This window comes from Chrysoperla carnea, chromosome 4 (genome assembly GCF_905475395.1).
Source record: "Chrysoperla carnea chromosome 4, inChrCarn1.1, whole genome shotgun sequence".
In the NCBI taxonomy this organism is placed as follows: domain Eukaryota; kingdom Metazoa; phylum Arthropoda; class Insecta; order Neuroptera; family Chrysopidae; genus Chrysoperla; species Chrysoperla carnea.
This window is the reverse complement of record NC_058340.1, coordinates 75,070,864-75,089,578: the sequence shown is the minus strand read 5'-3', so window position 1 is coordinate 75,089,578 and position 18,715 is coordinate 75,070,864. Positions and strand designations below refer to the sequence as shown.

At 32.2% G+C, this 18,715-nt stretch overlaps 4 protein-coding genes across 6 annotated transcripts in view; 1 reads left to right on the top strand and 3 right to left on the bottom strand.

Annotated features, from left to right (window-relative positions):
* LOC123297801 (zinc transporter ZIP11) overlaps positions 1-211 on the bottom strand; it is a 91,631-nt gene extending 91,420 nt beyond the window's left edge. For all 3 annotated transcript variants that reach the window (XM_044879589.1, XM_044879590.1, XM_044879588.1), the window contains exon 1: positions 70-211. In XM_044879589.1, the coding sequence (XP_044735524.1) occupies positions 70-177 (108 nt within the window). In that variant the 5' untranslated portion in view covers positions 178-211. The remainder of the gene's footprint in view (positions 1-69) is intronic.
* Positions 212-3,906: 3,695 nt separating this feature from the next.
* On the bottom strand, positions 3,907-7,285 carry LOC123297362 (cytochrome b-c1 complex subunit 2, mitochondrial). Its single transcript, XM_044878993.1, has 6 exons — positions 7,134-7,285; positions 6,893-7,026; positions 6,519-6,825; positions 5,940-6,199; positions 5,234-5,729; positions 3,907-4,062 (listed from the first exon to the last, which is right to left on the bottom strand). The coding sequence occupies exons 1-6, from the start codon at positions 7,179-7,181 to the stop codon at positions 3,979-3,981; spliced, it is 1,329 nt and encodes a 442-aa protein (XP_044734928.1). The 5' UTR covers positions 7,182-7,285; the 3' UTR covers positions 3,907-3,978.
* A 1,959-nt stretch (positions 7,286-9,244) lies between these two features.
* LOC123297360 (COP9 signalosome complex subunit 1b) lies at positions 9,245-11,911 on the top strand. The gene is made up of 3 exons (XM_044878991.1): positions 9,245-9,375; positions 9,592-10,938; positions 11,731-11,911. Exons 1-3 carry the CDS (start codon positions 9,343-9,345, stop codon positions 11,815-11,817), a joined length of 1,467 nt encoding a protein of 488 aa, XP_044734926.1. The 5' UTR covers positions 9,245-9,342; the 3' UTR covers positions 11,818-11,911.
* A 2,025-nt stretch (positions 11,912-13,936) lies between these two features.
* Positions 13,937-17,993, bottom strand: LOC123299171 (translocon-associated protein subunit alpha). The gene is made up of 4 exons (XM_044881444.1): positions 17,738-17,993; positions 16,017-16,202; positions 14,852-15,370; positions 13,937-14,562 (listed from the first exon to the last, which is right to left on the bottom strand). The coding sequence occupies exons 1-4, from the start codon at positions 17,799-17,801 to the stop codon at positions 14,417-14,419; spliced, it is 915 nt and encodes a 304-aa protein (XP_044737379.1). The 5' UTR covers positions 17,802-17,993; the 3' UTR covers positions 13,937-14,416.
* Positions 17,994-18,715: the final 722 nt, after the last annotated feature.

The following is an 18,715-nucleotide window of genomic DNA, read 5'->3' as shown; positions in this document are numbered from 1 at the left end:
GAAATTTAAAGCGTTACAATTTCCATATTGTCTCAAAAATCGTAATACCTATTAGCCATAAAAACTTACCTGATGTCCTCGAATAACGACAACTAAAGCAGCACCAGCAGCTGTTAAGCCCCAAGTGAATAAAGTACCCAAAAAAGCTTGAGTGATAGGACCGTATTTTTCAATCATTTTTGTACTTAACTTTTTCGAAATCGAACACACAAACAAATAAAAACTTTAAAAAAAAATCAAATAAATTAAAACTAATTTTTAAAACTGCACAAATGTTAAAACTTTAAAATGTACATAGTTTTTTGTTTTCGATTCAAAAAGTATTTCCACGAAATCATTTATTTAAAAAAAATTGTTTTGCATATTTATCGAATGAACGAACACATTCGAATTATTATGACATTCAAAGCAGCTGATTTTTTGAGTTTAATTTACACAAATTTGGCGGTCAAATTTAAAATAACATTGAATTCAAAATGGAATGCACACGCTTAGACTTGATTAAAAATACTTTCACTGTTTGATTGCAATACAATAAGCAATCAATCACCATTTTTTTGTGTGATGTGTGTATATTTAAATATAAATTTTTTTATTACTCTTATAATCTTTCATTTTGTGTTTATCAGTTCATTTAACAGCATTGAAGTATTTTAACACTTAATGCATCTACAGTCCAAATCAGTTATAACGACATCATTTTTAAGGACAAATTGGCTAGATCCTAACTGAATCCAAACATTAATACATTTTGTAAACATATAGCTTATCAAATATAACGACATATCGGTTATAGCGACCGATAATCATTACAATCAGTCGTCTATAACGACCAACATTTACTATTTTAAACACTAGTAATTTTATGATTTTTTGTTGAATTTGAGTTGAGATATAGTTATTGAAATAAATACCTCGATACTCGAAATGAAATTGTATATTAATAAATTTTATTTAAAATATACAATTAAATTAAGAGGTCTTGATTGCAGAACGCACTGAGTTATAGCCCCGGAGTATTACATTTGTTGATTTTTTTGTAAGGAACAGCTTTCGCGAATATCTACCAGGAATTATTATATTATTAGGGGCTTATTTGGGTGAATCTCAATAAAATCATTCTTCTCCGATGAATATAAATGAAAACCCTATCGTTAAAGGACTAGCTTGAATGTCAAAGAGTCGAATTGGGGGTGCCCAACTCTTCCGGCATTCACTATTCCTGGAAAAGGAATGACTTTTTGTGAAACAGTCAGCTAATTAGCTCCTAGTAATATTTCTCTGCGGATGATTACCTTCGCATGAGATACATACCTACCGCTTGTAATGACTATCGGATATAACGACCATATTATAGTATCTACAATATCGTTATAACTGATTTTGACTGTATATATATAATAAAAATTTTACTTGAAATAATCATCCAACCTCTATACAGATAAGTATTTAATTTTTTGAGATATTCTGAAACTGCTCCCAGGATATCGTCTTTCACGTACGATTTTGAGCGATATCTTAGAAACTATTCATCCAATCGTTACAGAAATCCAATTTTTGCATCTTTTAAGTAAAAATTACTGTTGAACAAGATTTATATTCCAACAAGTGAAAACAACAGTTGACTGAGTTAATTGTTGAAATACTATGTATAGACAGTATTGATCACGCAATCGTTTGATTTTTTTACGTCATGTAAGAAAAGAGAGATAGCCACTCTTATATAGCCACACACATAACTGATAATCTCATATAATACATGCTATATAATTTGCGCTCTCACTGGTAAACAGTGATGTTTACGAAAAAATGTTTCAAACGAAAGTTATTTATTTTTTTATAAGAAACATTTTTTTCCCTTAAACTTTTGTTCTATCTCTAACGGTTTACAAGATGGGTCTTACGGACCCAAGGCCTAATTGACCTATGTTGCTCATTTACTAACTCAACCTCGCTTTATATGTCCTAAGATCTTGACATTTATTCTCGCACATTTTAAAATTTTAACGAAACATACATTGAAATTGACATCAGGCAAAAGCCAATTATATTGAAGTTCATAAAATAGACAGCCGTAGTGAAAACGGAGAACTATCTTAATATAAAAATACATTCTTCTGCTTTGGTTTTTTTTTTAAAAAACATACACAAATCAATATCTTTAAATCGTAAAAACCAGTATAAAATCTTAATTACAATTTTCAGGGTCAAATACCTTCATTAGCTTCACATAAAGTATGTACATAGAGGCGAAGACTATAAATAGCATATTTCAAATAAATGGAAACATATTAATATTTAATTCCATAATTTATTAAAATAGTTCTTTTGAATTTTATCAGAAGTCCTTGTAATCAATATGAACTTGTTTCGTTTTGCAATTATTAGGTAAGTAGCTCATGCTCACTACAGCAAGGTATGAATAGGTGCGAAAAAATATTACTAAAAGATAATAATTTATTACTTAACAAATTATTGACATTTCAAACTTAAACCGTAAATTTTGTTATCAAAAACTACGTGAAAGATTTAGGTAATCTAAACTTAATCGTGCTATTTGATAAAATTCAATGTTACAGTTAGTACTTAGAACAAGCTCGTGCGAACGAGGAGTTTGGGGAGTCAACCCCCCATTGAGAATCTTTCCACATAAATTTGAACCAACAAAATAATTTCTACTGACCAGTTAGTTGTTCAAGCTGTTTAGAAATTTGTTGAAATTTATTGTTTTTTGATCTTGAGACTGTTGACCGTTTTATTAAATTTTGCTCTTCTAATATATACGATGATTTCCGAAACATCTGATTTATCATCACTGAGATTTTGTTAATTTTCTATCGACTTCAGTGCCTGCGGACGCCAAGTTCTAAATCTGGGCCTGTCGCTTGCCGTACATAGAAAACTATACAGAAAACAATATCGATGCACTATTTTAGTTTTAGCTAATTCAAAAAGAAATTATTTTAGGGTTTATATCCATTTGCGAGCGCAAAAAAAGACAGTTTTTTATGTATTTATTTTGGGAAGACCATTTATTTTACATAAATATCAAAAGATATAGGACATTTCTTTAATTCTAAGTTCCCGTTGTCCGATTTCAAAATTTTTATATGGTATGGCTTTTGTATGGTACTGCTTCTATTTTTTTTAATGCATTTATCTTCGTGGATATTTCTCATTTTGGAAATGAAAAAAAAGAAAAGCTAACTAGATATAACCCCTTAAATTAAATGTTACCAACAAAATGTGTAATTAATTTTATGGTGTCATTATGATTTTAATAACTCGTATAAAGATCGAATATAAGATCAATGTAAGCGCATTTAAAAGAAAAATTAACAAGCTTTCAATTACACATACTCAATTTCTTGTATAAATACTTATGCACCCTGTGCACGCTTTTAAAATGCATATCAAATTAATTAATAAATTTTCCCAGCCTTTCAGATAAAAATGTTTGAGATATTGAATCAAAAACTAGGAAGTGCAAGCAAGCAATCGTATCAAATATATTTCATTCAGATTCAATCATTTTCTCCGAGATATACCTGTTTTAAATTTCGATAAAATTAAAAATTTTTCTAAGTGCGCCACTTTTTGCGGAGTAGGGTTCTTAAATCCATTTTCATCATTCATTCAATCAGGTTCTTAATTCCATTTTCAGCTTCAATGATTTTCAAATGCACACAAACATGATTCCGATTTATTATATTTTCTTTTTATTTTTAAATAAAATTGTACAGTTTAAAATTTGCTGATGTTTTCATTTCAATTCAACAATATTTATGCCAATAAAAGTTTTTTTTTTTTAACAATTTGAGTTTTGCTTCATAAATTATTAAATCGTTGATGAAAATTGATTGCATTTTCATAAATTAATTAATTATTAAATTACAATAACATTTTATTTATTTTTTACATTTATTTCTGAATTCTTTTACTATAAACACTAAACACAAGTGTTTTTGTTTTATTTTATTAACATTCGTCAGCGTATGGTACTTTTGTTAAATTTCCGACTGCGCCCACTGACAATTTTCCACTTTTTAGTTTGCTGGCAACCTATTATTACATACACACAAAAATAAATCAATTTCAATTAAAAATTTAAGTAAGTTCTAATTCGAGCAAACATTTTTTTTAAAAAAAGGTGCAATATTATTTTTGAAATAGGGAATATTAATGTATTTTTTTTATATTTTGAATTCATTGTTTACACCGTTATAACAAAATAAAAAATAATATAATTTAATTAAATACCATATAAAATGTAAGTAATTAATATCCTACAGTATCTTATCTTATATATTTAAACGAGCAATTCTTGTATATATTCTTATATATATATCAATGATCTTGGAAATGGCTCCAACGATTTTCATGAAAATGAGTATGTAGGGGTTTTTTGGGGCGATAAGTCGATCTAACAAGGTTTCATTTATCAGAAATGTCGTTTTATCCGTCTTTTCATGAAAAACAGAAACATACAATGTTGCTGACATCTATTGGTGTACCAAGGGATTCAAATTGGTAGTTATGTGGAGTTTTAAACGGTTCTTACATACAATGTAAAATAGGACTGTTGCTGACATCTATTGGTGTACCAAGGGATTCAAATTGGTAGTTATGTGGAGTTTTAAACGGTTCTTATGAAATTTGTCTTTTTAAGTAAAAAAACACCGAGCAAAGCTCGGTCATCCAGATATTGTCAATAAATTTGACAAGCCCGTACTTTGATGTCACGTCCGTATAAAAATTTTAATTTCCGTTTTAGAAATTTTTAAATGTCCTCACTGAGTTTGTACTTTTATTAATTAATTTTAAGTAATTAAAAAGATATTAATTACTAAAATAATGGTTTAGTTGAAATGTCCAGTCATTAAAGTTACGGAAGAAAAATATTTGAATCAAATTTAAATTTCATGAATATTCAACTTTGCGAACAGAGGGCCTTGGAAGTGATATGACAACTTCGGAACGCGTGCGATTGTACTCAGACCATATCTGTCTTGTAGTACCATAAGTACGTTCTTCCCTCCATCTAAGATTGGCCTTTTTCAGAATATCCTCTTTCAGGAGTAACTTGCGGTTCGCAAATGGAACTCCCGGATATTTATTGATGCTTGTGTCCGGCAGCATCGTGCCATTTCTGGCAAGCTCATCCAAAATACTTACTCGATCGCTATAATATTTGCTCGAATCACAATCACCGTTAATTAACAATCGAACTTACGTTTAATACATCGTTCTGTGAAACTGAATCAATTGCTTGTGCCAATTCTTTAGCGGATGTAACTTTACCAAGTAATAAAGCTTGTTGTCCAATTTCTTCGACTAAAGTACGACCACTCTCAGCTTGATCCAAAACATTCGCTTTCAATAGAGCTTTACCACGTTGAATATCAGCATCAGAGACATTAATCGATTTTAGTGCTGAGACAGCAGCACGTACAATACCATCAGCGGCTTCAGCAGGACATGAGACAAGGGCTCCAATCAAACCATTGTCACTGTATTCAGCATTTAATGCTGTCACAGCTACTGGTGTTTTACCAGCGGCTGAAGTAACAGCCTTTACTAGGTTACCAGCAGACGAGCCCCATTTTATTGAGGGACCAGCCCCGAGTGCTTGTTGTAAAACAGCTGCGGCGAGGGCTGCTTTTGTGTCTTTTAATGAAGCACCTTGTCCAGCAATCGCTACATGAGCTAATTGACCGCCTGATTCTTTTCTGAAATATAAAATTTATCTTAAGTCTCCTACTGAGAACATTTGTCAGGCGAGCGAAGCGAGCCTCTACTAGGTTAAAATGTAACTTTTTGGTGGTAAACTTTACAAAAAAAAATACAAAAGATTTAGACATGAAATGAAATGTTGTAGTTCCATATTTATGCCTAGATGTGTTATCAATCATTATTTTTAGATTTTATCATTAGTTTACCTTAATTCTCCACCGTAGTATTTTGATGCGGCTGCAGGTCCTTCCGATGACTCGATTTGTAAATCATTTGCGAACGCTACGAGACTGTTTAGGTCCATTCCAACACCAGCAACTGCGGCACGTGGTGCAGTGAATGTTTTTGAAACGTATTCACACAACGATTCTCCATTAATTTTGCTGATACGACTCTTTGAGCAGAACAAAGAATTGCCTAAACCTTGTCGAAAAGCTGCTTTGTGCAAGATATCAATAGCTCGAACCTACCCATCATAAACAAATGAATATCATCCTCTAAACTAGGTTCATTAGTTTTAGTCGAGAAAATAAGGCATTTGACCCAGGAAAAACCTCCACACCAGTAAATTTTTATGGGACCCGGTGAAAAATGTTTGTCTGAGTGACCCAACAAAATTATATTAATGTGAACTTGTGCTTTTTCGATTTACGCCCATTAAGTGGTGATTTTGTTGATCACACTCCGACAAGCATTTTCCACCAGCTGCCATAAAAATCTACTGACGAGGAGTCGATCCCTGTATTAAAAGCTTTATTTTCTCGATTATCATTTTGTGAACTTACTGGATTAGCTAAACCTGTAATTTCATATTGAATTCGACTTAGATTATCATGAATTTCCCAGGGTTTGAACACTTGTTGAGTGGCAACTTCACGTAAAATATTTAATGAATGTTCAACAGCATCACGTGTACCTTCCAATGTGTACGTGATACTTTCACGATCAGATGTAGCTGTTAAATTTGCACCCAATTTTTGTAAAGTACGTGTGATTGCAAGTTTACTAGCTCCTGCTGTGGTTAAACCAGCGGCAATACGTAATGCATGAGCTAAACCAGCTTCTTCGGGGCTTTCATATCGTGAACCAGCCCTTTAAAAACACACTTTTTTAGCTAAAATTCTCTGATTATGAAGTAGATTACGAAATTGAAACTTACTTGAAGAGAACTGATACACGGGCTAAAGGTGAACTACTTGCTACCGATGCAACAACTATTTTGTTTGGAAGAGTTGTTTGTTCCAATTTGGAGCATGATAAAGCCGGAGCAGCTTGTGCTGAATAGCTACGTACCTAGGAAAATATAAAGTAAGTCCAAGGTTTATGTAACATCGAAAAGTCGTCCATCTGTATTGTACAGTCTGAATCGAATTTGGAAAATTAAAATATCAATTACTTACAACGATATTACGCAAAAAAGGTGCGCTCGAGGCTTTGCAGGCCATCATTTGTATTGGAAAATTATTGGAAAACTACTCAAATTTTATTCAATCTGATCGAATTCTTCATATGAGAATGAAGAACTTAGTGCCAACTTAAAAATGACACTACGTCAAATGTTATATAATAGAAAAAAAAAATGTAACTAGGTTTTCAAATTTTAGATTTACTACCAGTGTGTCCAACTGTAAAGACCACAGATTATGGTTTTTGACATAGATCATGGAGGTTATAAAAAAGGAGAACGATCGCTATAGAAAATATTGTCCCCAAAATATGGACAAAATAAGTGAGGCGCTGGGATCGCTAAGTTGTCTCATTAAAATCGGGCTGTTGTGCACTAATTTCAAATGATCTATCAACGTTTAATATTCGTGTATATAATATCATTCAAAGGAAAAAAAAAAGCAAATAATAAAATTATTATTAATTATTATTATTATTTACTAAGGAATAATTTATAAATTATCTATTCTACTTTATAAATTTATCTATACTACTTTATAAATTTATCTATACTACTTTATAAATTTTAATGGTACTAACTTCATCTACTTGTACTCATAAACAGCTAACTTCGCAGATACTACTTAAGGGGCGTCCATAAATTACGTGAGGTGTTTTTTTAAATTTTCTGTCCCTCCCTCTCCCCTTGGTGAGATGTCGTGAGGTTTTAGTCAACCCCCTCCCCCGTCCCCCAATCTCACGTGAGATTTTTCAGAATGTGGGTTTATTACGTAAACGCGTTAGATTGTTTATTGTAAAAAGAAAAAAACAATTTGGTTTGTGCTTTTATTTACGACTAGTTAAGACTTCCAATCAATATTGCTGAGAGTTATAGTTTCCGAACGAATTAGTGAATAATCGTGATCATATTACGTTAACGCTTAAGATTAAATTTTAAACATGTACATACAATTTGGATTAAATTCAACAAAATAGTATAATATTTTTTTGTTTCAATCAGAAAAAAAAATTGCGTGATATTTGTCGAGACCCCCCCTCTCCCCAATGTGAGATTAGATGATATTTGACTCGACCCCCTCCCCCCCTTAATCATCTCACGTAATTTATGGACGCCCCCTTACCGACGACAACGCGGCTGGTGGCTGAAAAATGAACTAAAAATTATACAAATTTTCAGAGACAGACGTGCTAATGCTTTAGCGCGTAGCGATCGTTCTCCTTCTTTATAACCTCCATGACATAGATAAAAGATTTAGTTATATTGTATAGATCATGAAGGTTATAAAGAAGGAGAACGATCGCTACGTGTTAAAGCATTAGCGCGTCTGTCCCTGAAAATTTGTAGAATTTGTAGTTCATTTTTCAACCACCAGCCGCGCTGTCATCAAGAAGTAGTATCTGCGAAATAAGCTGTTTATGAGTACAAGTAGATGAAGTTAGTTGCATAATGTACAAATTGATATATCATTTCAAATTAGCGCACAACAGCCCGCTTTTATTGATACTACTTAGCGGTCGCAGCGCCTCATTTATTTTATCCATATTTCGGGGACAATATTTTCTATAGCGATCGTTCTCCTTCTTATAACCTTCATGGTATAGATATCCCTCTCTGTACGAAAACTTCTTACTGTGAAATAATTCGTGCACCAATCGTTAGTAGCGTTAGTTTTGCTTGGTGTTTTTTTTTTTTTAATTCAAAATTTTTATATAATTTTATTTCTGAAATATAATAAGAGATGGCGAAAAAAAATTTACAGCAATAAAGTTTTATGATTTATTTAAATCAATATTTTCAAACATTTTTTTACAATATTTTTTATATAAAGTAAATTTATTTATTTAATAATTTTAATTTCTATGGTGATAGAAATATTTTTTATTTTATTATCTATGTATATATTTTAAAATGAAATTTTTAATGTTAAATAAGTATCAACTACCGCCACACGTGTTTGGTGGAGAAATTAAGATGGTAAATTTCTTTACTATTAAGATCACTCAGCATGTCGAAAACATTCAAAATTGAAAAAAAATTTGTTTCTGTTTTTCTTCAAAATTTTAGTTTTATTAATTTTCTCCAAAATTCCTTATATTTAAAAATAAAAAATTATAGAATTATTTTCATAAACAATTAATTTTTAAAATAAACCGCCTATTGACTTAATTTGAAATTGAATAGTGACTAAATTCACAGTCAAAATGCCGCTTCCCATGCAGGCTCTACTATTTCAGGTATAAATATTCATATTTAATACAAATTTTCTTTCGGAAAAAATAATTTTCCGGTTCAAATTTACTAAATTACATACAAAAACTTTTAAATATGTAATTCGTTTTCTAGTTATACTATTTCTAGGTTGTGTTTACTCTAAATGTCAAGTCACGTCTTTCTTGACAGATATTAGTTTTTCTAATAATTTTAAAAAAAAAATGTATACAAATTTCCAGAATGCTGTCGAACCAATGCAAGTGGATGCACCACCAGAAGATAATGATAATACCGAAGAAGAAGCATATATTGTGGAAAATCCAACATTGGATTTAGAAGTGTATGCAAATAGTTACATAGGTTTGGCAAAATTGTACCGATTAATTTATATCGCCGATCATTGTCCATATTTACGTTTAGAAAGTTTAAAAATGGCTATAAATTATGTCATGACCACATATAATGTTAATTTATACCAGCAATTACATAAAAAACTAACAGATATGCTAGGACCACATAGTTTACCAGATATTGCGTCCCAACCAACATCACAAGATATGCCTACGTTGGATACCATGTGGATTGAATCGAAATCGAAGAAAGCTGCTTTGAAATTAGAAAAATTAGACACCGATTTAAAGAATTACAAGTCAAATTCGATCAAAGAATCAATTCGACGTGGTCATGATGATTTAGGTGATCATTACTTAGATTGTGGTGATTTATCGAATGCGTTAAAGTGTTATTCACGTGCCCGTGATTATTGTACGAGTGGTAAACATGTCGTTAATATGTGTTTAAATGTTATTAAAGTTTCGGTGTATTTACAAAATTGGTCGCACGTACTTAGTTACGTATCGAAAGCAGAAGCAACACCGGATTTTACGGAAGCGCATAGTAAAGATGCAAATCAAACGATTTTAACACGATTAAAATGTGCGGCAGGTTTAGCAGAATTAGCAACGAAAAAATATAAAAGTGCTGCAAAACATTTTTTAGCCGCGAATTTAGATCATTGTGATTTTCCGGAGCTATTATCCGCGAATAATGTTGCCATGTATGGTGGTCTGTGTGCGTTAGCAACATTCGATCGTTTAGAATTACAAAAGCAAGTGATTTTTAGTTGTTCGTTTAAATTATTTTTGGAATTAGAGCCACAACTTCGAGATATTATTTTTAAATTTTATGAATCGAAATATGCATCCTGTTTAAAACTTCTGGATGATATTAAGGATAATTTATTGCTGGATATGTATATTGCACCGCATATTAATACGTTATATACGCAAATACGTAATCGTGCGTTAATACAATATTTTAGTCCGTATTCGTCAGCGGATATGCGTAAAATGGCTGGATCGTTTAATTGTACGGTGATAGCTTTGGAGGATGAATTAATGCAATTAATTCTGGATGGACAGATACAAGCGCGTATTGATTCACATAATAAAATTTTATTTGCGAAAGATGTTGATCAACGTTCGACTACGTTCGAGAAAGCGTTAAATATGGGTGAGGAGTATATTCGACGTACTAGAATGTTGATGCTTCGAGCTGCAATGCTTAAAAACCAAATACATGTCAAGGTAAAACTCATTCATTTTTATTATTCTTATAAACTAGCAGTTACTCACTCTCTTCGCTGGACAATAGGGAGTATTCATGTATTTTTTATATATTTTTAATTCATTGTTTACACCGTTATAACAAAGTAAAAAATATAAATGGTGTATTTAAGTGTAAAAAAAATACTTAAAGTACATTATAAATTTGAGATATTTAAACGCAGTTTTTTGGTGCTCTCTGTTGATGATGTATAAGTACGTGATCTGTCAATTGGTGACAATTTCAATGTATAATTTACAAAAAAGCCGTAGAATAATATAATTTAATGAAATACCATATAAAATGTAAATAATTAATATCATACAGTATGTCAACAAATTTGACAAGCCCGTACTTTGATGTCACGTCCGTATAAAAATTTGAATTTCCGTTTTAGAAATTTTTAAATGCCATCACTGAATTTATACTTTTATTAATTAATTTTAAGTAATTAAAAATATATTAATTACTAAAAAATAATGATTTAGTTGAAATGTTCAGTCATTAAAGTTACGGAAGAAAAATATTTGAATCCAATTTAAATTTCATGAATATTCCCTATTTGTAGCTTTAACATTGTTTTTCATGAAAACCAAGAACAGGAATAACTTTACATTTTGGCAAAACTTTCCTGTTATAGGAATAATCGACTTTCAATTTTTGAAAAGTTTGTAATTAAATAGCATTTTCTTTATAACAATCTTAAAACAATGATATTTCATCTACATGAAAAGGGAACTTAGAAATTGTCATTTTTTTCTGTGTTTTTATAGAGTCCTCAACGAGAAAGTGGTGGTCAAGGTGGTGAAATGTCTGTAGCCCCAGGATCAAGTGGTTCATTGGCACCGCCCAGAAATTAATAACGGAATTTTGTTTAAGTTGTGTGATAGACTTTTTTGAAATTAATTAAAGAAAATCAAATAAAAAACGCATCAAATAATTAAAAAAAACCTACACCAAAAAAATAAAAACAACTCAAGGCTTTTTTTCCATTGTCAAAAAAAAAAAAAAACAACAAATTATGTGATTAATTCTTTAATTTACGATTAAGAAAATCGATTAAAAAAAAAAACAGAATTTCTTCAACGATTTCTCAGAAATGATTTTTTACTTATTTTAAAAACATGCACGGGAGCTTTAAAAAAGGCCAGTATTATTCAAAAATTCGACGATACCTTTAGAACTAGGAGTTATTGAACTTGTTTTTACAATAAACAGAAATTCAATTTTAACTAATCCCGGATGTTTAATGAAATTTAAAATCGAAATCGAATTAATGAGTTTCGAGCAAATGATTCGACGATATTTTAGGAAACTAGAAGTTATTGAACATGTTTTTGAAGAAAACAGAAATTTTCCAATATTGTTCTCAAAAACTGTTCAAAAGTTGCTTTAGTGGCCAAGTAAAATTGCGAAATTTTCAAAGTAATACCAGTCAAAAACGTATAATTAGCTTAGGAGAGCCTCTGAAAGAATTCTATTTTTAAAGGAAAGAAATTGCCTTTTTCTGAAGTTTCATACAATATTTTTGTCCTCATTTACGATACCTTTCAGTGTACTTTTAAACATAGTTTTTTTTTTAATTGTAAATTAAATATTTAATGGGTGCTAACAATTCAAAAAACAAAAAAAATGAATCGATTTCCCAATGAATTGGAAAGTTTTCGAAAAAGGTGTTCTCAAAAATGAAAACTTTCAAATAATTGGACACATCTTTTCTAAATTTTGTTAAAATAAAATTATGGAATGAGCCTTGTTGGTATTTTTGTAATAATAATTAATAACGTTTGTTAAACAAACAAAAATAATGCATAATAATCCAGCGAATTATTTATAGAAATCGGAAACAAACAAAAAATCAATCTCTACTCAAATTATGACTGAAACATTTTGAAAAAAAAACTTAATTATGGATCGAATAATGTGGAAAATTTGTAAAAATAAATAATAAAAAAATTCAAACAAAAAATGTTTTAATCATTTCAATTTAATCAATCTTCATATTCGCTTCGTTCATGAGTTTTATTTCAGGTTTTATTAATATAATTGTATGGATGGACATATAAGTCTATAGATTATACAGGGTGTTCTGTTATTGATAGCAGAAAATTGTACCACTAAATTAAACTTGTCAAGACAAATGGAAAAGCTCTATACCAAATTTCCATTTGAGGCCTGATGCGGAAGATGTGACTATGGGGAAATAGAAAGATTTATGAATTCACAGCCGGCGTGATCATCTGGCTCAATTTGGAATGGCTTAGTATTTGCAAATGTGAAGCTCTTGAAAAGCAAGCTGATTACCAGAAGGATAAAGTTAAAAATATACAAGACTTTGGTTCGACCAGTAATAACCTATGGGAGTGAAAACTGGACACTCACGGTAGAAGATCAGGAGAAGATAAGAAGGTTCTAACGGAAAATAATCAGAAGAATCTATGGAGCGGTACAAATCAATGAGACAGAATGGCGTATCCGGAACAACAGCGAGATATTAGAAATCCTGGACGGTGAATATATTGTTAAGTTCATCAAATATCAAAGATTCCGTTGGTTTGGGCACGTCCAGAGAATGGAAGACGCCAGGATGTCGAAGAAGATACTTAACGCCAAGATCTATGCTACCAGGAAGAGAGGAAGACCAAGGCTCAGATGGATGGACCAGGTGCTGGATGATTTGAGGACAATGCGAGTCACTGGATGGGGAACCAAGACCCAGGACCGCAACGTCTGGAGGCGCATTGTGGAGGAGGCGAAGGCCCACTTCGGGCTGTAGCGCCTATTGTTGTTGTTGTTAGTATTTGAAAATCTTCCTCGCTGAATACTCATCAATTTTAAAATGATATTAGGACACGGAATAATCGGGGAGATTGTAGGTTAAATAACAAAACTTACAAATATTATGAAATCAATAAATACGTTTTTTTTTCTTGTGTTTTTAATTTCAATAAAAAAAAAGAAGAAAATCACAACAGTTGGTTTATTATTTTATGAACTTTACTGTACAAATAAGTTTTATTAAATAAATTTATTTTTTAACCTTAAAAACTACTTTAATGCGAACTCCTTACCAAATTAAGGAATTCCCCACCAGTTCTTTTATAGTTTTACTAGACTTGGGTTTTAATATTGAACGGGAAGCCAAAGGATTTATTTCCTTCGTAAATAAAGAAATTTTTATATAAGAGGGGATGGGAAAGGAACAAAATTGTTTTAATGAATAATTCAAAAACACACCCACAAAAAAAATTAATATTTATCACACTCAAAGAGCCTGAAATGAAATGAAAAACAGGAGTGGGGGGAGAAATGGGTATTGATGTGATGAAAAATGATTTGGAGATAGGATTGGACAATAATTTCTTATCCTACAGTCTTTGTAAATCATCGATAAATAACGACACGTGATACGCGCAAGTAAAAAAAAAAACAAACGATTATGTTCTTTTTTTGTTAAGTTTATTCTGCTCGAGCTCGATTTTTACGCTGTTTTGGACTTTGTGATTCATGTTTGTTGTTTGCGACAGCTTTTTGTTGTTTACCTGCTTTGGGTGACTTGGAATTTTTCCCAGCTTTTGGTGATTTTGAACTGCTATCGATTTTATCTGAAAAAAAAAAAGAAATTCATTTTCAAAGACTTTTCGAAAGCACATAAATTTTTATAGTGACCAATCCGGTGTATTTTCCAGATTGTGCAGATGTTAGTTAAATCGATTATATCTGGTCAATGTTTGAAATGTGCTAAATATACCCTCCCCCTTCCAGTATTGAACAGTTTTAACCCCTTATTGTAAAATTTCTATCCATATGGACCCACAACGAAAAAGTACCCAAGGCTGCCAACAGTTTAAAGCCGGCCATAAAAGTTCGAAAAAGTATATAAAATAAACTTACTTAAAGTTTGCAATGTTTGTTTTGGCAACCAATCATAATCGACATTATTTGGATTTTTGGTACCAGTTTCAACAACAGGTTTACGTGTAGTCCGTTTACGACCATATGAACCCAAAAATTGTTGACCAACAACCAATAACAGTACAACACCAGCAGCCAAAAATACGTACAAGAAGAATGTTTCACCATCTAAACCTTCTTCGATTTCAATAATTTGTACGGTTTCATTGTATACAGCTTCTTGGAACGAAGCACCAGCTGCATCACGATAATTTAAATTGATATTCAAACCAAATGGACGTCCAGCAAAAGCTTCTGATGGTAAGAAACTATACGATAAACTTGCTTCATGTCCAGGTTTCACAAGTCGATTGTATGCAATTGCTGAGAAATTTTGTATGTAGAAATTGTAGTCCATTGGATAACGGAAAGATGCGTCCAAGGTTTCTAAAACGAAATCTTGGTTGCCTTTGTTTGTAAATCCAACTAAAAACTCCACTAAACGTCCAGCGGGAAGTTCTGAAAAATCAAATTCCAAATTATGATCAAATTGGGAAAATAAAGACCTTTTTAACAAAATTATAATGGGAGAAAGCATTTAAAGGCATTCTACCAAACCAAATTCTATTTTCCATAGGGATTGTGAAAGAGGCAGTGACGAATTAACCACTAAGCGGATTAGGTAACAGCCTAAGAGCTCCGCATCGGCCATGGCACCGAGGACAGGCCAAAAGAAAAAAAGAAAACGATTTCCGAAGAAAAATTGCTGTTAGAAATTTATCCTGTGTCAGTCCTTCTATTCATCTAAATCGACTGACGTACGCCACGCAAAAGTAATTTACGAAGACTAAAAAAAATAAGGCGCCGTCTGATTTTCATTATGCTTAGGCAATCCCCCACCCTCCCAGAGAGAAAAAGAGATGGTACTTCGAGACATTTTAATTACAGTGTCGAATTAATCCATATCATTTCCTTGTGTGCGGACCTTTTCCCCCTTTTTACTTTATTTTTTGTCTCCTTATATGAGGCTCTTCTCATAAAAATTTGTCTTTTCCGTGGGTGCCGGGTGCCTTTTTATAGCAACCTACTAGTATAAATTTGTCTCTTTTAACGTTTCCCCCTGTTTATTCAGACTTTAGGCACTACAGTTGATGAATTTACTTACCTAATTGAGATCCAGCAATAGCAATAGGTTTAACGAATAAAATTGTCGTTTCTGCGTCCGGTGAAGCCGTTGTTTTTCCATCCTCCTCTTCTGTATCTTCGGTTACGGTCATCTCATCATTTTCCCCTTCAACAGCAACTAAATCCTCGTCCAATTCATCTTCGGCTCTGGCTACGTATTTATATCCTAAAAAAGAAAAAAATTACCATTTTAAATAAATCAAAGTTCGCTATTCCATTTCAATTTTTTGACTTTCAAAATTATTATCATAAGTTTTTAGAACGAGAACTTATCCCATTATAAGAATGGTGCTCTAACTAGGAAAAGTATCCTAACAAACTTTCTGTCGAAAATGCCTGACATACTTCCAAGAAAATATCGAGGTTTTAATTTTTAAGAGTCCCAATTCATTTAGCTTTTAATAGAGAGTGAAGTTATTAGAACACTGTCGTATGTTTAGCGTGAGTGTCACGTTAAGACTATTTGGAGTAGATGATTGGTATGGTATGGAGGTTAGCGGGCCATGCTCGAGCATCGCGCCTCGAAGCAATGGTTCAGAGCACCTAGCTAAATAGACCCTTGTACTCTATCCCCGCTACACTTTTTAGTGGCTATTATAGCCAACTGATGTACTGAAACCCAGGTTTTGCCTTGCGCTGAGTTTCCTAATTTCTTCTGGTTCGACTATAGCCGGACCAAACCATTTCCTTCGCTGCTGTATGAGCGCCGGGCAGTAAGAGAGAAAGTGGATCGATGTTTCTTCTGAATTTTCTCCGCATCTGTCACACGCGGGAGTTTGTCTTTTTCCAATCTGATGTTGGAACTTGTTCAGGTTATCATGCCCTGTGAGTAACTTTACGATGACTCTAATATCAGCTCTGTTTAGTTTCAAGATCTCCTCGGCTCTGTTACCGAGCGAGTTTCCTTCACCCAACAGGTTTTTGGCGATTCGCCCTCCCTCGTAGCTGGATGGTAGCCCTCCCTGGAGTAGATGATTAGCGTGTAGAGAATATTATCTAAGTTTTTTAGCTTTTCTCGGATTTTTCTGATGATGAGTGAATGAACGTAATCACAGGCTTAACCAAAATCGGCCAAAAATCGCAGACCCGTGCTGACTCGACCCCATTAAAGGCATGGTAAACCCGTGGACCATGGAATGAACGCTACCATAGGAAAAAGCATTCATTTTTCATCAGCTCCAACAACGGATTCGTAATCTACTTGCTTTAATTTGGTTTTTTGCCTAATGTTCTAAGACCTAAGATGAGCGTTAACGTCAGATACACGAAAGTGCCCGAATATCTTTACCGTTTATTAAAATGTAATTTTACTTAATTCTCAAACTGACTGGCACCGTAAATCTTTGATGAAAATTTAACATTAACTTTCAATCTGTACACAGACATAGGAAATTTGTTCTGCTTAATAATAGCTTTACTACGTGAAAAATTTATAAATAGAAACCAAATCAATGTAAAACCATATGTTGGAATCGAGTTCAAAATCAAAATTGGGTCGGTATATTACAATAATTAATTATAAATGAGATCTTATTTTAGCTAATATCGAAAAAGTTTCTTCAAAATTATTTTCTATAAATAATAAAACTGAACTTGAATAAAGATTCAACGTTCTAAAAAATATTTATCAGTAAAAATAAATGCTCAGCAAAATTATCGAAAATCGAAAAGCCAGAAGCCAGATAATGAAAAATAACTTACCATTATCAACCGTTAAAATAACAGTTGGTAGAATTAATAACGCAAATAAAAATATATTTTTCATTTTTAATTACACACTAGAATAATTTAAATCGAATCACACAAAATTTGAACCAAAAAAAAAACTGAGTTCGCTATGTATAAAAGTCATTTACTAAAATACACATTCAGTCCAGTCCAGTGCAGAGCGTTTGCAATATTTTAGATGTACACAGCGCTCCAACACAAATGTACGTGGAAGTTTCATCCCCCAACCAACTTCTACACACTGTGGCACGTCATCCACACGGCACGGCTGAATTTATGCTTTTAATTATTATTTTTATTAATAGATGTCACTGCTCTTAGGTTTTTTTAGCTTTCTTTATAAATAAATTCATTCATCTATTGTTTTCACACCAAAAATCGAAATCAAAATCATTAAAAATCTTCATGTTCACGTAATTCTAAGACAAATTTTCAATAATCTAACTCAATTTAGTGGGGTTGGTGAGTTGGGAAGTTGGCATCCCCAAAAGCAGTGACGGATTTAGGCTTGCTGCCGCCCTAGGCCCCGTTCAATGCGCCGCCCTTTTTGATAGAATGAATTTCATTAATTTTGATCCAGTTTTTATACCATGCATATATGAAATATACATAGTATATTAAGTTTAGTCCCAAGTTTGTAACGCTTAAAAATAATGATGCTAGGAAAAAAATTTTGTCATAGGTGTTCATAAAATCACCTAATTAGTCCATTTCCGGTTGTCCGTCCGTCCGTCCGGCCGTCCGTCTGTGGTCACGATAACTCAAAAACGAAAAAAGATATCGAGCTGAAATTTTTACAGCGTACTCAGGACGTAAAAAGTGAGGTCAAGTTCGTAAATGAGCATTATAGGTCAATTCGGTCTTGGGTCCGTAGGACCCATCTTGTAAACCGTTAGAGATAGATCAAAAGTTTAAATGTAAAAAATGTTCCTTATAAAAAAATAAAAAACT

Coding starts and splice junctions, on each gene's coding strand:
- LOC123297362 (XM_044878993.1), bottom strand. CDS start 7,181: ATGATGGCCTGCAAAGCCTCGAGCGCACCTTTTTTGCGTAATATCGTT. Junction 6,826..6,892: donor CGTGTATCAGTTCTCTTCAA/GTAAGTTTCAAT, acceptor GTGTTTTTAAAG/GGCTGGTTCACGATATGAAA. Junction 6,200..6,518: donor TTACAGGTTTAGCTAATCCA/GTAAGTTCACAA, acceptor TATGATGGGTAG/GTTCGAGCTATTGATATCTT.
- LOC123297360 (XM_044878991.1), top strand. CDS start 9,343: ATGCCGCTTCCCATGCAGGCTCTACTATTTCAG. Junction 9,376..9,591: donor TGCAGGCTCTACTATTTCAG/GTATAAATATTC, acceptor ACAAATTTCCAG/AATGCTGTCGAACCAATGCA. Junction 10,939..11,730: donor AAAACCAAATACATGTCAAG/GTAAAACTCATT, acceptor GTGTTTTTATAG/AGTCCTCAACGAGAAAGTGG.
- LOC123299171 (XM_044881444.1), bottom strand. CDS start 17,801: ATGAAAAATATATTTTTATTTGCGTTATTAATTCTACCAACTGTTATT. Junction 16,203..17,737: donor TATTTTAACGGTTGATAATG/GTAAGTTATTTT, acceptor TTTCTTTTTTAG/GATATAAATACGTAGCCAGA. Junction 15,371..16,016: donor TATTGCTGGATCTCAATTAG/GTAAGTAAATTC, acceptor TTGATTTTTCAG/AACTTCCCGCTGGACGTTTA.